At 43.1% G+C, this 19,872-nt stretch overlaps 1 protein-coding gene across 1 annotated transcript in view; it reads left to right on the plus strand.

Annotated features, from left to right (window-relative positions):
- The window catches only part of mylkb (myosin light chain kinase b), a 36,024-nt gene that overhangs the window by 2,284 nt on the left and 13,868 nt on the right, over nucleotides 1-19,872 (plus strand). The window contains exons 2-11 of the mRNA XM_020617972.1: nucleotides 2,724-2,840; nucleotides 5,170-5,229; nucleotides 11,437-11,484; nucleotides 11,986-12,113; nucleotides 14,250-14,406; nucleotides 16,880-17,070; nucleotides 17,172-17,286; nucleotides 17,401-17,439; nucleotides 17,668-17,758; nucleotides 18,189-18,392. Coding sequence (XP_020473628.1) covers nucleotides 2,724-2,840; nucleotides 5,170-5,229; nucleotides 11,437-11,484; nucleotides 11,986-12,113; nucleotides 14,250-14,406; nucleotides 16,880-17,070; nucleotides 17,172-17,286; nucleotides 17,401-17,439; nucleotides 17,668-17,758; nucleotides 18,189-18,392 — 1,150 coding nt within the window. The remainder of the gene's footprint in view (nucleotides 1-2,723; nucleotides 2,841-5,169; nucleotides 5,230-11,436; nucleotides 11,485-11,985; nucleotides 12,114-14,249; nucleotides 14,407-16,879; nucleotides 17,071-17,171; nucleotides 17,287-17,400; nucleotides 17,440-17,667; nucleotides 17,759-18,188; nucleotides 18,393-19,872) is intronic.

Consider the following 19,872-nt stretch of genomic DNA (forward strand, 5'->3'; position numbering starts at 1 on the left):
TATATATATATGATGTAATGTATTCAACATTTTAGAAAATGAAGACAAAATTTACATGGCTTTATCATCAGGGTTAATTGCTTTTCAAGCTGCTGTCATCACATCATGCATCTGATGTAGACTGGTTACTGCAGTCACACAAATCTCAAATTACTCCCAAATTAAAATCATATTAATTCAACACAAAGGTAAGATCATGGCCATGCTAAGTGGCTAATGCTACCAAAACAAACCTGTTGGCTTTAGATGCTAACACATCCAGAAGAAGAACGCCACATATGAATCCAATTTAATTCAATTCAGTTTTTTATGTTTAGCGATAATTCACAACTACACTTGCCTCAGGGCACTTTACATAGTCAGGCCCAGAGCTCACAGTTGTTATAGGGAAAACTCAACAAATCCCCCTTGGGCAGCACTTGGCGACAGGGGGGAGGAAAAACTCCCTTTAATGGAAGAAACCTCCAACAGACCCCAGCTCTTGGTGGGCAGCCACAGGAGAGGAGCTTGATAGCTAAAGGCTCTGCCTCCCTTCTGTGGACTCTAGGAACCACAAGTAGACCTGCACTCTGAGAACCAAGTGCTCTGTTGGGATGATAAGGCTCTACGAGGTCTTTAAGATACAAACATTTTTTCAGCATCACTTTGAGAAAGGATGTCCCTGATTTTTGCAATATTGTGCAGGTGAAAGAAGGCAATTCTAGAGTCTTGGTTTATGTGTGATTTAAATGACATATCCTGGTCAAAAATGACTCCAAGGTTCCTCACAGTAATACTGGCGGCCAGAGCTATTCTGTCATCTAAAGTAACTATATGGTTAGACAGCAGGTTTTCAGGCCCAAGTATAATAACTTCAGTTTTGTTAGATTTTAGAAGTAAGACATTACAGGTCATCCAGGCATTTGTCTTTAAGACATGTTTGAAGTTTGACTAGTTAATCTGATTCATCTGGCTTCATAGTATCATCTGCACAGCAATGGAAATTTATGCCGTTTCCCCTGATTATACATGCTCCCTTTAGGCAATATTAAGTGAAGAGAATTGGACTTAACACAGAGCCCTGTGGAATGCCGTGACTAACTTCTGTCTGGAAGAGTCATCATTAACATGAATAAATTGGAATCTTTCTGATAAGTAAGAACCAACTTAGTGTGGTTCCTTTAATCCCAATAACATGTTTAAGTCTCTGTAGTTAAATGCTGTGATCAGTGGTGTCAAAAGCAGCACTGAGATCCTAGAGGACAAGTATGGAGACAAGTCCTTTGTCTGAGGCTAGGAGAAGATCGTTGGCGACCTTCACTATTATGATGGACTCTAAATCCTAACTGAAAATCCTCAAACAAATCATTCTTGTGCAAGTGGTCACATAACTGCTTTGCAACAGCTTTTTCAAGGATTTTAGAAATAAATGGGAGATTGGATATTGGTCTATAATTAGCTAGGGCACCTGGGTCAAGAGTATTGTTGCCCCTTTTTCAGAGGGGCAACAGTATCAAGTGTATTACTCAGGGAGGCTGCAGTGCTATCAACAAGATTATTGACTTGTGTGGGAATAAAGTTAAGGTGGCCTCCCTCCACTGTGTTGGCACATGGAACAGAAGTAAATAATGATAGAATCATTTCATTACATTTGGTAACAGCAATGACAGATAGACATCTACTGCAGTGGAATTGTTTCCCACATAGAGTATAATCCATTAATGTAAATTCTAAAGTTATTAAAAAATGGTCAGACAGAAGAGGGTTTTGGGGAAAAATGATTAAGCATTTGTTTTTGATGCCATATGTCAGAACAAGATCAAGGGTGTGATTAAAACAGTGAGTGGGTTTATTTACAGCTCGAGAAAAGCCCATTGAGTCTAATAATGAACTGAATGCACTGTTGAGGTTGTCATTGTCAGCATCTACATGGATATTAAAGTCACCCACTATGATTATTTTATCTGTGCTAAGCACTAAGCAGACTTTCAAACTATGTTTAGGTCTAGTGCTGATTAATAGGCTTGAGCCGAAGCTCGCTGCCACACCTCCACCTCAGCCTGTGTTTCGAGGGATGTGACAGTTACTGTGACTAGGTGGAGTGGATTCATTTAGGCTGACATATTCTTCCTGCTGTAACCAGGTTTCAGTCAGACACAATAAATCAATGTTCACTAATCAAATCATTCACTAACAGAGATTTGGACGAGAGAGATTTGATATTTAATAGTCCACATTTGATTGTCCTGGTATTTTGTTCTATAAGAGGAGTATTTTTAATTTTAATTAGGTTCTTATGAATATCTCCTCTTGAGTTGATTTTTGATTTATATAATTTAGGTGGTCGGGGGCAGACACAGTCTCTATGGGGTACTGGGAGCCAGATCTGCTGAGATGAAGTCCATCCCTGGTGACTAGGTCAGGTCAACCCATGAATGCAGTAAAATGGTCCACAAAAGGCAGTAGTGAGGAGCAACTGTGTCCTTTCACTACGTGTGTGACTGTCAGATACCACCCTGTTTCTGGCCTTTATGCTAAGCTAAGCTAACCAGAGAAGGATAAAGAGAGCTGACTTCATAATGAACTTTTCCTTTCAGTGACTCTTGAAGCACATTTTTATCATTAATATCTATAATGAACAAGGTTTTAATGAAGGTTTGAAGTGGGGATAAACTTGTGCTGCTGTGTTTAAATGTTGTGCTCTGACAGTGTGCTGTATTGTGTGGTAATGTGTTATGTTGCAGGCAACCTGTGCTCTCTGACTATAGACAAAGCTCTACCAGAGGACGAAGGCCAGTATAAATGCAGAGCCGAGACGTCGGCAGGAAAGGCTGAGAGCTCATGTGTAGTTCTAGTCGACGGTGAGGAATTCTCTTCTTTTCATTAATACTCAGTCACTGCTCACATGGCAACATCTGTATCAGGCTGCAACTGCAAAGGGAAATGTGTCGGTAGTGGTGATATTGATTCATCCATCCACCAGTGCAGTAAAACACCTAAAAAATAAAACTGCTGCAGTTGAACCCTTCAGACTGTAATGACCCTGTGACCTCTTCTTTCTCTCGTATTAATGTCATTTATTACTTTTATCCTGCTGTTAATATTTATTTAAACATATGCCTGTTTTAATAAAATAAGCAGTAATACTTTTCACTCTGAAGTGAATACATACTGTAGCTGTTATTTCTGAAAAGTCTCCTCAGATTGTGGACTGTGTTGGTCATATTGTGATAATTCCATTGTGTTGAAAGAAAGCAAGCATTTGTTTGCACTTCCTTCTCTAATAGGGTATACATTTCATGTATATTTGCATCCATTTACCCCCCTAAATGTTCCCTCTTCACACTGAAGAACAGTCACCAAACTCCCTTCAAATGTCTGGCAGTTTATTGTTATTTGCTGTGTTGAATGTGAAACACCAACACAGCCTTTTTCACAATTGATATAATTTTGTCTTTATTTGACCCATTATCAGACAGTATACAACATTTTAGCCTAATTTCTTTCTGGAGACACTCATCTTGGTTCATTGCTGCTTCTCAGTGTCATCCTCTGTTTGTTCTGACAATTTCAGCCCAAAGTTATGTAAACATTTGCAACCCAAAACATTTCATTCATTGTCAGGCAGTTTTTAATCATGTTTGTTACTGTTTAAACTCAAGTTCCACAGTGAACTGTAACATTGCTAAACTGCTTTGTCATACGAGGAGAATTTCCCTTAAAAAAACATGGATTTTAAATTTCCTTTCTTTGTATGGACCTTAGATATGGACAGAGAAACTGGTTCACAGCTGATTCTCCATTTTTAGCATTTTCTTTTTAATTTGGCTTTTAATCAAGACATGAAGTTTAATTTCATTCCTGTTTGTCATGACAAGCTTTCTGAAGCTTTTCATCCAGATATCTCTGTGGCAGTAAAGTCAGCCGTAAAGTATGTAAACAATCTCCAGTGTTCTGCAGCTACATCTGATTAAAACACAAAGTCACATTGTCCAGGTCCAGTATTAAACCGAATACCTGTGCCTGTACCTGTAAACTGCCTGTTGAAAACTGAGGAGGTGCTGCTCATTTCCCAGTGAACACAGAAGAAAACAAAAACATGTGTCTTTGCCTCCTTCTTGTCATGTCCCAGCATTCCTCAGCAGCATCCGGGACTTTCCTGTCATTAGACTAAGTCATCACAGACAGGACCTGTATGTATCAGACATCTCTGAGCAATGCCTGGAATGAAGCATCACAGTGTGTGTGTGTGTGTGTGTGTGTGTGTGTGTGTGTGTGTGTGTGTGTGTGTGTGTGTGTTACTAGTATAGGTAGATGTGTTAAACTATGGTCCAATCTTCCATCCATCCATTTATTTTCTATACCGCTTATTCCCAAACGGGGTCACGGGGGGCTGGAGCCAACCCCAGCCAGCTGCGAGCAAGAGGTCCAATCTTCAACCAAGGTAAAATAAGGAACAATTATACACTCACAGGCCACTTTAATAGGTACACTTGTACCAGTGTATGCACTTCAATGCAACACTTCAACCTTAACATCTGTGTTTATGAAGCTTAACATGTTTCAGTTGGTGAAATTGTTATAAACTCAAATTAATAATTAGGAACACCTGTGAATTTAATGTAATCCAGTACAATACCACCTTTAACTGTGGCCTCAGTAATAATCATAGAATTGAATTCACACATTTATGACAATTTCACCAAAAACAGAAATATGTTGAGCTTTGTAAACACGAATGTTAAGGTGGAAGTGTTGCATTGAAGTGCATACAGTGGTACATGTGTACCTAATAAAGTGGCCAGGCAGTGTATAATTGCAAAAGGTACAGTTCTGTGTTGTGGACACTGAATAACAGCAAAGATTGGACCCCTGATATATGATGCATGTACACAGCACAGGACCCAGGAAGACTTGCAGCACCAGGCAGCCGGCAGCCCTACGTATGCACACAAACTCCCAGCGTCGATTAAGACCTGACATCAGCCCAGTATTTGACTGGATACTGTGTCTGTTGAAAACTGAGGAAAGTCACTAGTCTCGAGTTTCTTTCCATGACACTGAGTTTGATGATGTGAATATTAACAAAGCAGCTCATTGTTTGACCAGAAATTGAAACTGAAATGAAACAGTTAATATCTCTCTCTCTCTCTCTCTCTCTCTGTGCGTCAATGTACCCCCCCGCTGCAGACCCAGCAGAAAACTCTCCGGCTGACAAGAAATCCAAGAAGTCGGCTCCAACCTCAGAGAGTGAGTTTCCAAAATATGCAGCAGCTCTTTCCTTTTGTCCCAATAAGGCGCTGCGGGCTGGAAGCACTGGTTCCCACACACACACACACCGAGGCCTGCTGCTTGCTATTTAAAGCGTCTTTGTGTATCACTGGAAACATCAGCGTGTACATCACTGTCACATTATTATTCCTGCCTCTATCACCACTCACTCTTGCCTACATTGGGACCACATTTCCCATCAGTCCTCCTGCTTCCTGCCCCACCCCACACCTTTTTTAAGTGAGGCCTGCTTATGAATGAACCGGCCACTGTAGGTTAACAAATCAATGGTAAGGACTTGTATCAGATGATGTCTCATCTGTTGTATCAGTAGAGAGCTTGTGACCCAGGACGTGGTTCTGCAGCATCTGGTCCAGTCTGAATCCAGCTCCTTATGCAGACCAGTCCTTTTGAATCCTTTACTGAATCTTTTAAGTCTAAGACATGTAGTTAGTTAAAAAGTAGATACTGGTTTTATTTGACTCAGCACTGTTAGGGTGCGCTCGAACACAGAGTGAGCGAGCAGATAAAAAGCGGACCCAGGTGGCTGGCTTTGGTGCAAGCAGTGAGGTTTATTTACAGTGAAGGTAGTGACATATATACAGGAGGAGTAATGAGGTAGATGACCAGGTGTCGATCAGCAGCAGCAGAAAAACAGTCAGTGGTATGGTGGATGATGATGTACCGGGCTGCGGACGCAGAGGTCACTCCTGGGCTGGTCGAGGTGGAAGTGATGATGGCTGTAGACAGAAGAGCAGGGATAAACTGGGTAAGGGAGACTGTGCATCGACCTGGGAGGCGGTGGCTGGTGGAATAGATTAAATCCAGGGGGGTCCAGAGGAGAGGTCCGAAGAGGAAGAAGACACTAGAGACGGCAGGGCAGAATAACGACTAGGGTGCTAACAAGGACTAGAGAGAACAAAGACAATCTTAGCATAAACTTGACAAAACAACATAACAACCACTGACCTGAAGACAGAGAAAGAACTGGCAGGGGAGTGACTGGTGAACAGGGTATAAGTATGGAGGAGACTAATGAGGTGCAGCTGGTGAGTAATCAGGGAAGCGGGGCAGGGGTGTTGAATAGTGTAATCAGTGCAAGGGCTAGGCTAGTGTGAGGAAAAAGAAGAGAGGAAGGTGTAGCTGGGCAAACCTGACAAGCACAACAAGGTTTGACTAGAGGTTCTGTCAGTGTCACTGTCTGCTAACCTGTCCTTAAATCATAATTCAGTTTAACAGTTGTGTTATTAGCCTGAAGCCAGATACACATCTTTTATTACATCACATAGTTTCAATGAGTTTGTTACTGCACTGAGTGAAATAATAATAATCATAAAAAGAAAAAAATAACTGAAAGACATGATCTTTTCAGCAAATACAACTTAAAATGATTTGATAAGGGATTTGGGAATGTTTGGGTTAGTAGACATTTTCTCATTGGTTTGTTCGTAGATGTTTTTGTGACTGTCCTTTGGGCAGAGTGAATACTGGGTTTAGAAGAGCTGGCTGTGCTCTGTGGTCCACAGGACAGCGGCCATCTGCCATGGTCTGTCTGCACAGACACAGGCACTGCAGCAGCTTGTGTTTCCTCTGTGTTTTCAGTGGAGAATCTTCTCCTACCTTTATGATTTATCATTCATCATTAATCCTTCCTGCTCGCTTGGAACACCTCAGGGTAGGTTTACTGCTGAGTTTGTTTACATGGACTAGTGTCCTGGTGAAGGAGATGCATGACAGGAATCGTTGAAGACACAAAACCTATATTTGACACTTGGGGATAGTGAGACTGAAGTAAAGTGAACAGTGCTGTAAGTGACACACAGGCAGAGTGATTCACAGACGCCACACAAACACCTTTGCTGAATGATTTGTGAAGATGTTGGAAGCAAATTCCGACAATAAAGCTTTGTGCTCCTGAGAGTCTGCAGGAGGCTGCTGCAGTGCAGTGCAGAGACTGCTGTGAGCAGGGGGGAGGGCTGACCTGCTAACGTTCGGCCGATTAATGCTGTGTTCACACTATGTGCGACTGACAGCAGAGATGTAACGACACCTGTATAGTGACAGAGGGCATGGCCAGTGTCACACCATCCATCAGTGAACAGATAGAAAAAGGAAGTGTTGTGCTGCTGTGGACACTGTGAGGTTGATTAAAAATCAAAACTGTAACAGAGCACAGTGGAAAGGTAACATGCTCTAGAACCATACCTGGGATGTTCTCAGCTGCTCATCTCTATGTCATAATTACAAGATAAGGCTTTTTTATTTTGTAGGCAAGAAACACAAATGCAAACTGTAGTAGTTAGCTTCTTGTTGCAACCTTGGACTACCTTGGATATTGGCAGGAATCCCAGAAGTAATGATGGAAATGTTTAAACTCCCAACAAGGAAACCTGCCTGTTAGCTCAGAGTTAGCAGCACTGCTGTTAGCATGTAGTGATCAATTCAGTTTTATTTGTATAGACCAAATCACAACAAAGTCCTCTCTGAACACTTTGCAAAGTAAGGTCTAGACCTTACTATTATTATTATAGAGGAAAACCCCCACAAATCAGAGCCCTGGATTTTAAATGCTGCACAGTAACATCATGCTGAACGTGTATGTGCTCCTAGATTCCTCTCTGACCTCTGACTGTGCAAGCACTGTCAGAATGGTCAGATCAGAATCCATGTGGTGGTTTTAACGTCTCCTCTGCTCCACATACGGCCTGTCATCATTATTTGGTGTCAACTCCTCATAGACCAATAATAATAAACATCGAGGAAAGTGACAACAGCGACGGGGTCAGTGGAGAGACCAGGATGTTTCACATGTGGTGGACGTTTATGGAGAAGCTTTTAATCAGGCCACACTGGAAGGAACATATGGTAACCCTGCAGTTTGGGAGGAAACTGGGCCATTTGACCATCGCATGTCACTGACACATGGATGGGAAGCAGCAACACACAGAGATCAGAGCTGAGCGTTAAAGCCTGAGATGTGGACAAAATTTAAGTGTTCACGAAACTGTTTTGACCTGTTTTGTACCTGCTGCTGTGAATGGATCATCTGCGAATAGGCAGCCAGCTGATAGTGCTGTGGATTTATGATCCTGTGGAGATGCCAGGGGACGGTGGTTTGGTAAAATTTTCTTTTACCAAGGACCGACACTACAGCCTGCAGATTGAAAGAAAGAAAATAGCGGCGCTGTAACACTTCTTACATTCTCAGGGTTAAGACCCATTTGAAGCATCACTAAACTGACATACAGCCCTCACTCTTGTATCCCTGCTGATTTATGTGACTGAAGTGAAGTCTGCAGAGTTTTACCAACAGATCTGAACCGACAGCGCAGGGGTGATGGGGGGAGGATGTTCTGCTAGAAAACGCTTCAGAGTCTTCGTGGCTCCTCTCCCACACTTCCTTTTAAGGCCTGGTTTCCCTGACTTTCTGTGCACTCTCAGACATTGTTGTTCTTCACAGCACAGATGAAAAGTCTCCGGCGCAGCAGCTCTCCTTTTACAGATCATCATCTCCACACTCACTCCCTGATTTGGATAAAACACACTGTCTCTGGAAACTGAAGTATAGAGGGTACAAGGAATACCAGATACTAACTGGTTTACTTAGCCAGTTTATAAAGATATAATAACTGGACAGGATAAGCCAGTTAGTGCTTGTTTACATCCTGGTTCTGCAGGGTAAATATTTCACTTGTCTCATTAAACTTGACATTAGTTCTGTCCAGATTTTATATGAAGAAAGAACAAACAGGGTTTTTGTAGCATTTCTTCCTACAGATGTCTGAAGATTTTTCCTTGTTCTTGTCTCCAGTGTTACCATAGACCTAGTCTGAACTTTAAAAAGAATGAAAACACATAGAACCCAGTTTGCTGTTTCTTGCTCTGTGTGTGTGTACTTGTATGGCCAGCAGTGTGAGGACCATGTGAGTGAGGACATTTGGGCTGGTCCTCACTTTCTCAGGCCCCTTCAAAGAGCTATTTGAGGGTTCAGGTTGGAGTAAGGTTTAAGTTAGGCTAGGGGATGGGGAATGCATTATATCAACACATGTCCTCACAAAGACAGCTATACAAATGTGTGTGTGTGTGTGTGTGTGTATATATGCATTTTCTAACCTGCAGCTGGAAAACTGTGACACTGGACATAAAAACACTGTTGGCTGGTTTTTATTGGCCTGCTCCACTCAGCTGGATTGTCCACAGGGTCCAGACAGCCCAACCAGAACCAGCTACAGCATCTGAGTCCATCTATGTAGAACCAGCTGCAGCTCAGGAGAAGGCAGTAGCTGCTTTAAAAAGATTAGATCAGATTTGATCTGTTCAATGTGCTGATCATCTGTTGACTCTTGATCACAGAAGGGCGACAGTGGTGCGGTGGGTAGAGCAGTTTGTCTCCCAACCGGAAGGTTGAAAGATCAAATCTTGGCACCTGCAGTCTACATGTTGAAGTGTTCTTGGGTGAGATACTGAATCCCCCCCCAAGTTACCCGTGATGGCAGTGGCCCAGGGCCCCTCAACTCCAAACAAAATTCTGTTGTACATGTTACAATAAAATAAAGCTTCTTCTTCTTAAACCAGGGTGAGTTTGGGTAACAGGCTTTTTTTTGACACATCCAGAGCACATAGCTGTACACCTGTGCCTTCAGTTTCAGGCCCAGGTCAAACCCTGTAAACAGGATCTATCATCTGGGGTGAGATTCTGGATCAGACCCAACTCTGGACCCCTGCATTACTCAGAAGAAACACCCAGAAACACGAATGTATTTACAGTTCAGACAGTACTCGGTTCAGGTTTCAGGTTTATGGTTCCATACTAGGGCTCTGAGAACCTCAACCTGGAGCAGAAAGTCCTGATCTCGCGGTACATGTGAAGGTTTCCCAGTTGTCAGACAGGACACACAGAAGCAGCAAAGACAGACTCGTCTGTGCAGTGTCCAGGGTTCTGACCCACACAGGTATTAGTTAGATGCTATCTTTTCTCTGTGCTATTTTGAACTGAATGTACATAACTAACTTGAATATCTATGGGCCCTCGAGCTCTTTCTGGGTTGTTCTGGAGCTTTATTCATGTCGCATGATCTTCATGTCCATATTCTTGTTTCTGCTGAGCTTGGCAAACATTGGGGTTATTTCCTATCCATTTCTCTGTGAAACTGTGTTGGAAACGTCTCCTGTTTGTGTTTCTGATAGAGGGAGAGGAGGGGGGATGTAAAGACAGAGAAGACAACAAATGACAGCATGTAGGACAGCGCTAGTACAGACTCTTTAGTTTCTTCTTCTGCAGGATCAGAATAAATAAAAACCTCCAGGAACCATTTCCTGTGTCCTGGCGAGCTATTTTTAGTTTGTCCATATATGGTCATCGGAGGCGTTCTTTGTGTACAGGGTCCTCGCTCTCTGTCACATTTTTCTTCTCCTGCATGCTGCTGCTTCGCTCTCTGCACTTTTGATTTGATTTGATTTGATTTGATTTATTCATTCAAGCATGTAAAACAGTTGATATGTCAACACATGTAATTTCACACATATCCAACAATAATAATCCAATATCAATTTACTTATACCTAGTACATGCTTGAACGGAGTAGGAAGAAGTCAGACTTATCTAGTCCTACCCCATGACATCATATTAATCATTAAACCTGTTCTTGCATATATCTTGATTGACACATACCTTTATACTTATGTTTTAACTCATCAATTCTAGTACTATTTTTTATGTCCACATTTAAATTATTCCATAGTTTTACACCACTTATGGAAACACAGAATCTTTTTTTGGTTGTACATATAGCATGAATTTTTAAATTTAACTGACCCCTTAAATTGTATCCCCCTTCCCTTTCATTGAATAACTTTTGAATTCCACCAGGTAATAAATTTTTCCTGGCTTTATACATAAACACTGCGGTCTTACATCCCACTATATCCAAACATTTTAACAATTTAGACTGTATGAAAGCTACATTGGTGTGATCCCTATATCCCATCTTATGCACGATTCTTATCGCTCTTTTTTGTAATATATACAATGGTTGAAGTGAACTTTTGACTCATGAAGAAGAAAACCTGCTGGTTCCTCCCTTGTTACAAACTGCAGCAGTAACAAAACCCCACAGAACAGAGATTATAAACATGTCAACCGCTGACTCTTCTGTCTCTGATGTCCCCTGCATTTGTTTCCATTAGGTGAAGCCAGAATAAAGAAACCGACCCCCAAGACTCCTCCCAAACAAGGTGACACACACACACACACACACACCTGTGAACACCTCTACACTGTAGCAGTCTTCTGGAACAGTGTCCGATCTGGATGGTAGTTAGAGTTCAAAAGCAGAAAACATACAGTATGTCACTGTTGGGGCCATTCCTGACAGCAGTCAGCGTTTGTCCTCTGCAAACTCGCCACTAACCAACAGTCATCGACACTTTGTCCCACAGAGACAAGAAGTCAGGGGCATCTCCACTTGCTCATGTTTGGACTGTTTGAATCACAACTTCTACTATGGCTGTATTTAAGAGTGCCCCTTTAGTCTGAGTACAGAGGTGGACAGTAATCAATAATCAGTAATCGAGGTAGAAAATCAGAAGAAAAGAAAATGTCAACAGAGTGGAGCTGTTCTTTCTCAGCACCAAGCTTCATGTCATTTTTTAAAAGATTGTTTTTGTTTTCTTTATGGTTTCTTTTCATCTTTAGTTATTAGTTAGCGGTGATTGATTATTGATCTGTGTGTGCAGCCATGCCCCCTCAGATCCTGCAGTTCCCAGAGGACATGAGGATCCTGGCAGGACAGAAGGTGGAGATCCTCTGCAAGTTCGCCGGAGCTCCGCCCATCAGCTGCGCCTGGCTCAAGTTCAGGAAACCAGTGAGAGACAATGCACACTGGGGCCAGGGTTATCGATCCCTGATCACGATAGCAAGCCCTTTAAAACGTGTAGTTATGAACTGGCAGAGTGTTTTTGTGTAAAAATGTGTCTACAGTGGCCTCTGAGGACAAAACATGAACAAGAGAGAAACACTAGCACGAACAGGTGCACCCCGCTGCAGAAATTCAACACATACTAAAACTCATGCAAGCAGGTAACTCATCTGCAGCGGGAAGGGGGTTAGCTGCAGGGCTCCAGGGGCAGAGGTCAGCAGCGACACATGGCACAGTGCGTGATGTTTGTTAAACAGCAGAGTGAGCGTTGGTGCAGAAAGGTGGTAAAAGGGTGGTGAAGGGTGTGTGCAGGCAACGCTGTGGATAAACTGCCCACGGAAACGTGTTCACAACTCTGAGAACACATTGCATCTTCCAGGCAACGTGAACACATTTCACCAGGGGTCAGCGTTAACAAGCAGAGAAGCAACAGCTCTCCAAATGACGGCCAGGCAAACTGTGTTTGAAACATAAATCGATAGTTTCTCACCTGAAAACACATCAGAGCTCAACAAAGGGTCACGTAGATAAAGTCTGTACCCTCCCAACATCCAGGGTCAACATTGGTTGCATGTCTTCACACTGTGTCTTCACTGTTTTGTCCTTGGCAGCCACTGTAGCTTTCTGAATCATGGTGGCAGTTGTTCTGGCCCTGTGCAGCTGCACTGGACCCTGAAGCCTTTGTAGAAACGTCTGGGTGGAATACTCCCATAGGGTTTGTATGCAGCCACAGCCACACTGTGCTCTGGCTTCAGCAGAGAGAGGCAGGCAGCTCAAACCTCAGCTGTGTCTTGGCTTTCTGCTCTTCATAGCTGAACCAGACTGCAATGCAGATGTCTCTGCTGCTTGCACTGTTTCTTCTGCCCTGCTGGTTTCAGGAGTTGTCTTTCTTTTCTTTTTCCCCCGGTCAGTGCCAGTCAGTATTTAGAGACCAAAATGAAGTCACATGTGATACCTGGAGCCTGTGTGCAGCTCGGACTCTGATCTGACGCCAGTCACTTCACTGATGATTCAACAGATGCAAACCCAGATTTTCTGAGTGTCCTTTATGAGTCAGAGTAGCTAGAACCCACACCTGCCACCTGGTTTCACTGACTGGACTACATGTTTCACTCCTGACCTGGACTCAGCTTTCTCTGGTGTCATTTTGTTCACACAGGGTTTTTCCAAACTACACTGTGAACTACCAGGTGATTTATTCAATAGGGAGGTGTGTGTCATTAGTTCAGTCATCGCTCGTTCATAAGTGACACACAGCTGGTGACAGATGAGAGGACAAACCACCACCCAGCGCCCAGCAGGGCCTCATCAGGGCCATGTCTCCAGAGCAGCGTCAGGTCTCCTCTGTCAGAGGAGGAAACCTCCTCCTTCTAAACCAGATCCCCTCGCTGTGTCCAACCCACTGTGTCGTCCTCATGAAGCCATTCAGTGACTTAGAGCTGCAGCCATGAGTCAGTTCACTGGTAGAAAATTAACCAGCACGCTCTGGTTCCACCTACTTTAATGTGAGGAGCTGATGCTTTTCTTTGTCAGACATGAGAATCAGCTGAGCCTCTATGGATCTGCTGGTTGGACACAACAAGACATGTCGAGATGCCACCTTTGGCTCTGGAGAGTCACAGTGGGACTTTTTCCCAGTGTCTGACATTCTGGGGATAAACAGATCAATTAGATCATCAGGACAATGATCAGCTGATTGATCAGTGACTTGCTGGTTGGACTTCCACTCAGTCCGGAGTCTCTTCTCATCTGTCACCAGCTGTATCTCCCATGTTTTTCTCTGATGTGGACACAAACAAGCTCAAATTAAAGGTCACAGTCAGCAGTTTAATTTCAAATCCACTGTGATTCTCTCTGACGGTAGATACTGAGTATGAGGAGGCGTTTAAAGGACCGTGGGACTCCCTCAGCAGCAGCTTCCACCAGCTGTAGATAGTTACATATCTGACCATATTCTAGGACAAATTGCTCTGTAACTGCAGATCATTGAAAAGAGTTTTCTTCCTTTTCCTTGACGGGATGAAGTCCATAGACAGCAGCTGCAGACCCTCCTGCTCACATTAAACCATCTGCTGTTTCCAGATCCAGGAGGGCTCGACCGACATCTCCATAGAAAGCTTGGACAGCAGCAGTAAACTGACCATCTCCAGCAGTCAGCAGGAGCACTGTGGATGTTACACCATTGAGCTGCGGAACGGTTATGGCTTCCGACAGGCCGCCCTCAACCTCACTATCGTCGGTAAGAAGCATCTACAACATCTGCTTCCACTCATATTCAAATCGAAAATACTGTGAACTGTGTGTTGGCAGAGGTGCCTAGTGGTCCACCTTTACTAAATAAACTGTTTCATTACAGGGTGGTGGTTAGTGCTCAGGCCCTTCAGTGCCACAGTACTAGCTGGTTTCTGGGTCTCTGGGGGAAGAATAATAACTGACATGGTGTCAGTGGGGGTCACCAGGCAAACAACAACAGATGTCTTGCCCAGGGACCCATCAGGAGGTTAATCTTGCCATGGCTGCAATATTTACTTATATATTTCTGACATTTCTGTTTAATCCTGGCTTTGTTTCTACTGTAGTTTCCTTCATCCAGCCAGAGGAAGCTGGTTCATCTGGTTAGTCAGAAAACTCAAACCAAATCAAATCAAAATTTATTTATTAGCACTTTAAAAAACAACATCTGGTTGACCAAAGTACTTTACAAGGAGAGGTAAGAACTAAAATAAATAAGATCAACACAGGAATAAAGCAACACAAGAACATAAACTCACCCGCAGCTGGCTGGGATTGGCTCCAGCCCCTCGTGACCCCGTTTGGGACTAAGTGGTATAGAAAATGGATGGATGGATGGAAGGAACATAAACACAAATTACACAGAATCAATAGTTAAAATAATAAAGCATAAGACAATTTTATGTATTAAAAGCCAAAGTGAATAAATGTTTTAACCAGTAATTTAAAAGTTATCAAGTCTGTAGATGATCTGATATTGGGAGGTAAACTATTCCACAATTTAGGAGCTGCAACAGTAAAAACACAGTCACCCCAGCATTTGTATCTGGCCCTGGGAACCTCAAAAAGAAACTGGTTTGAAGATCTGGGTAATCTTGTAGGTTCATACCACCTCACCAACTTAGTGAGGTAGGGCGGTGCCAAACCATTAGGAGCCTTAAAAACAAAAATCAATACCATAAAATGAATTCTAAAACGGACTGGAAGCCAGTGAAGAGAGACCAATATCGGGGTTATATGGTCAAATTTCCTGGTACTTGTCAAAAGACGAGCCGCAGCATTTTGAACCATTTGAAGACGAGTGAGAGACGACTGATTAACACCAAGGTATAATGCACTGCAACAGTCAAGTCTAGAGGTTATAAAAGCATGAATTGCAATCTCAGAATCATTAAAAGAAACAACTTACTTGACTTTGCTTAATAACCTCAGTTGAGAGAAACTAGATTTTATAACTGAGTCGATCTACTTGTCAAATCTTAAGTCACATTACCCCTAGGTTTTTTTTACAGCCATCTTCAAATGATGAGCCAGGGGGCCTAACTCATGGTTAAAAGCAACAAATTTCACCAGATCGCCAAATAACACTGTACATATAATCACTTCTTATCTCAATGGCAGAAAATAGTCCAGAACATGACAGGACTCCTGGAACAGGTGTTACACACCCAGTGAAATAAGCTGAAGCCATATTTAGAATGAAAACTCGGTTGCAGAGAAAACACCAGAATCTGTGTGGTAATAATCCTGAGACACACTCTGCCACAGTTTGATCCAATTTACAATAGTGATGTGTCTGTATGGACCTATAAACACACCCAGATGTTCTCCGGACCAGAAGGCAGCAGCCTCTTTCCACCCCACTCTGACCTCTGGCCTGTGTAACATCTTCTTCTTTCTCATAAAAACTGTAGTCACATCCCAGTTTCTTCTTGTTTCACTGCAGACAGTGAGGAAGAAGTAATCAGCTGCTTTACTTCAGCACATGTAATAATATTGCAGTGTGCAAATACTCTTTTACAAGTAAAATCATTCAGTAAAAGTACAAAAGTATTGGCATCACCATATACTTGAAGTACCAGCAGTACCAGTACTCATCCTGTAGAATGGCCCGTATCACAGTAATGTCTCTGATACTACTAGATAATAGTGACTGATGTGTTACTGTGTTCATCACTTTAACACTGCAGCTGGTAAAGGTGGAGCTGATGTTAACTACCTTATATACTTATACAGTGAAGTACTTTACATCCTGCTGGTAGCTGGTGGATTTCCCACCAGGTTCAATAGAGTCTGATGATTCTACTGGGTTTGGTTTGATTCATCTGATTCTAGAAAGGATGTGAAGTTATCAGGTACATGTAGTGTAGTAAAAAGTACACGGTTTGTCTCTGACATGGAGTGAAGTCACAGTATGAAGTAGCAGAACACAGAAATACTCAGGTAAAGTACTAATACCTCTGAACTGTACCTAGGTGCAGTACCTGAGTGAATGTACTGAGTTACTTTCCAGCACTGGTTTCTACTGTTTCATATAGTTTCTTCTCCATATCCTTCATGTTTCACTCATGCAGCTTCTCTTCAGTGACCAGGAGGCACAGAGAGCAAACATCAGGCCTCCGTGATCTGTCCTCTAGCTCCCCCCTCAGGACTGACTGTTGGGCCCCGTCTTCTCAGCAGTTTTAACTCTCTGTCCTCAGATAAACCGGACCCCCCAGCAAAGGTCCCGGCAACCTCCGATATTGGGCGTTCCAGTCTGACTTTGTCATGGTACGGTCCAACCTACGACGGAGGCAGCGCCGTGCAGTCCTACAACCTGGAGATCTGGGACTCTGTGGAGCAGCAGTGGAAACACCTGGTGTCCTGCAACAGCACCTCCTACAGTGTACAGGTGTGTGCAACTGCTTGCTCAGCACAGGTGTTCACTGTCTTACAAAGCTTTACTCCCCAGGGAAAGCTGACATGTTTAAATAACATTTCTGTGGGTTGAAGAACCTTCTTCCAGACCGTCAGTATAAGTTTCGTGTCCGGGCGGAGAACGTCTATGGCGTTGGAGAGCCAAGCGCAGAGTCTGAACCTGTTACTGTTGGCCTGATGGAGGATGACGGTGAGTAAAGTGGAACCAACTCAACTAAACTGAAGCGTGACTAACAGGTGCACAGATGTGACTGAGCTGAGCCGACTAACTGAACTACGCCTGCTACTATTTGACATTTAACAGAGAACCAGGATGAGGCCGAGGCAGAGGAGGACGACGAAGGTAAGAATTCCTGTTTACAGTCAGTGACCTCAGCTGGTCATCAGCTGATTCACCTCCTCACAACATTCACACAACACAACTGGAGCCACACAAGAAGACAAAGAACACAGATGTGACAACATGACAGAGTTACATTCAGAAACAGGACAAAACACTGAATGAATGACATTACACGAGGACTCATGCCGTTTGTACCTGTGACCTTTGACCTGTGTGTTCCTGTGTCAGACTCGGAGAAGGAGCCAGACTACAGAGACGTGACCATCAGAACAGATGTGAAGGTGAAGGAGCTGTACGATGTGGAGGAGAGGCTGGGAACGTAAGGCTCCGCCCACTCACCCTTGCCCACAATACACCTGCATGACCTTTAGGTTTCCTGATATTAATTGACCATAAATTATCAACAAAGAGGAGTGTGATGCCACCTGGTTATACAAATGCTTTGAAAGCCAAACTGTTAGCAGAACAAAAAACAAGATAATTTAGATTTAAACACAGATATTAGTATTAAGAACTGTAACATAAACAGCTGAAAAAACTTAGAAAAAAATCAATTGGACTCAGCTTATTATGACCTAAACAAAACAACTATGTAGATAGTTTAAAATAACAAGACCAGTTAGACACAACATAAAACCCTGAGCACAGCTGTCTCCACTGTCTCGGTGCAGTTGTGCACAGTTTGGACACCGACCGACCGACTGCTCTGCTCTGCTTCTGCACCTGATGGAGTCGTGTTTGTGTCACAGGGGCAAGTTCGGTCAAGTCTTCAAGCTGGTGGAGAAGGCCACCAAGAAGGTTTGGGCAGGAAAGTTCATCAAGGCGTACTCGGCAAAGGAGAAGGACAACGTCCGGCAGGAGATTGGCATCATGAACAGCCTCCATCACCCCAAACTGGTGCAGTGTGTCGACGCCTTCGAGGCCAAGTCTGACATCGTCATGGTGCTGGAGATGTACGTGGGATTTCCATCTTCTCGGCGCTCCTTTCTCCTGCTAGGGTCTGCGGTTGTCTTCTGCTTCCTTCTGCTGTCACATTCAGATTCACTGAGCTGCGACGCTGACGTCTCTCCTGCTAAATGCTGTGTTTGTCATCACTCTGTTTTCTGCTCTGCAGCAAACACTCGGCCTGCATGTCGCTTAGTAAGACGATAGTTTCTCATGTCCATCTGTCCGTCTTTCACATTAGTGACAGAAAATGTACAATGGTAGGTCGCAGTTCTTATTCTCAAAATACTACTTTTTATTTAGTTTTATTTTAGTTTACCTCCTGACAGATAGGTCAATATTTTTGTCATGTTTCTTAACACTGCTCAGTTCGATAAGAAAGCTGTCAGTCAAACTCTGGTGCTGGTTTTGTGTCAAAATCTGTCCCCACATCAACATGTATCTCCCCACCTGTTAAAACTGTGCTTATGTGTGTGGTTATGTTTAGGATAAGATTAGGGAAACACACCTTGACAGGGAATGGATCGCGACACAACACCGGGGCCAAGACTGTCTGAAGGGAGGGTCTCAGTCGGCTCCATTCGGACTCTGGTGCGATTCATGTCCAGGGTGTTGTGGCCTGCACTGCGTCTTGTTTACATGAAATCCTTTCCACATTATCACCAGATATTTTTCATGTTATATAACATATTTTACTACACACCATATAATTCCATTTTAACAAGAAGCTATCAGTTAAAATTGTTTGCACATTGTTTGAATATAATTGCTGACTGAAAGAAGGAAAATCTGAGAACTGATTGAAACACACTACAGACTTCCTGCCTTAAGAATAACCTGTCTTTGTAGACATGTAAACCTGCAGCAGCTTCTGATCACTGAGTAGGCTGTGTCTGATCTGGAAACAGAGACAAGATGTTTTTGCTTGTAACAGCGACGGAAAATGATTTTCTAGCCAATGATGAGACGAATCTGACAGCAGCTATTTCCTCCCTGCTAAGTTTAGAGCCACAGTGCTGATGTACCCGAACATGCATGCTGCATGGTTTCACTTTCTCCATCTGTGTATTAGGTGCATCATTATTCTTCACTGAACTGAGCACAGATACCTTTGCAACTGCTTTTATTTTGTAATTGTCATCTTTTCCTTGTGTTAGGAGATAACCAGGGAGAACCTGCTCCAGGCAGGACATTTTCTGTCTGATAAAAACTGGAAAACTGTCCACACTGATGCAGAACAGAAAGAGAGCTGTTTACATGCAGACTTTTATTTTGATATTTCAGCTTTGATAACAGACCTGTCCAGGGTGTACCCCTCCTTGCCGGCTGGGATTGGCTCCAGCCCCCCGTGGCCCCATTTGGGATTAAGCAGTATAGAAATGAGAGCTTTGATAACATTTTAATTTGCAGCTTCATTACTGAGACAAACACAGTTGACCAGATGTCACCGTGCACTGGAATCTTCATAACTACCACCTCATAGACTTT

This window comes from Monopterus albus, unplaced genomic scaffold (assembly GCF_001952655.1).
Source record: "Monopterus albus unplaced genomic scaffold, M_albus_1.0 scaffold198.1, whole genome shotgun sequence".
NCBI lineage: Eukaryota > Metazoa > Chordata > Actinopteri > Synbranchiformes > Synbranchidae > Monopterus > Monopterus albus.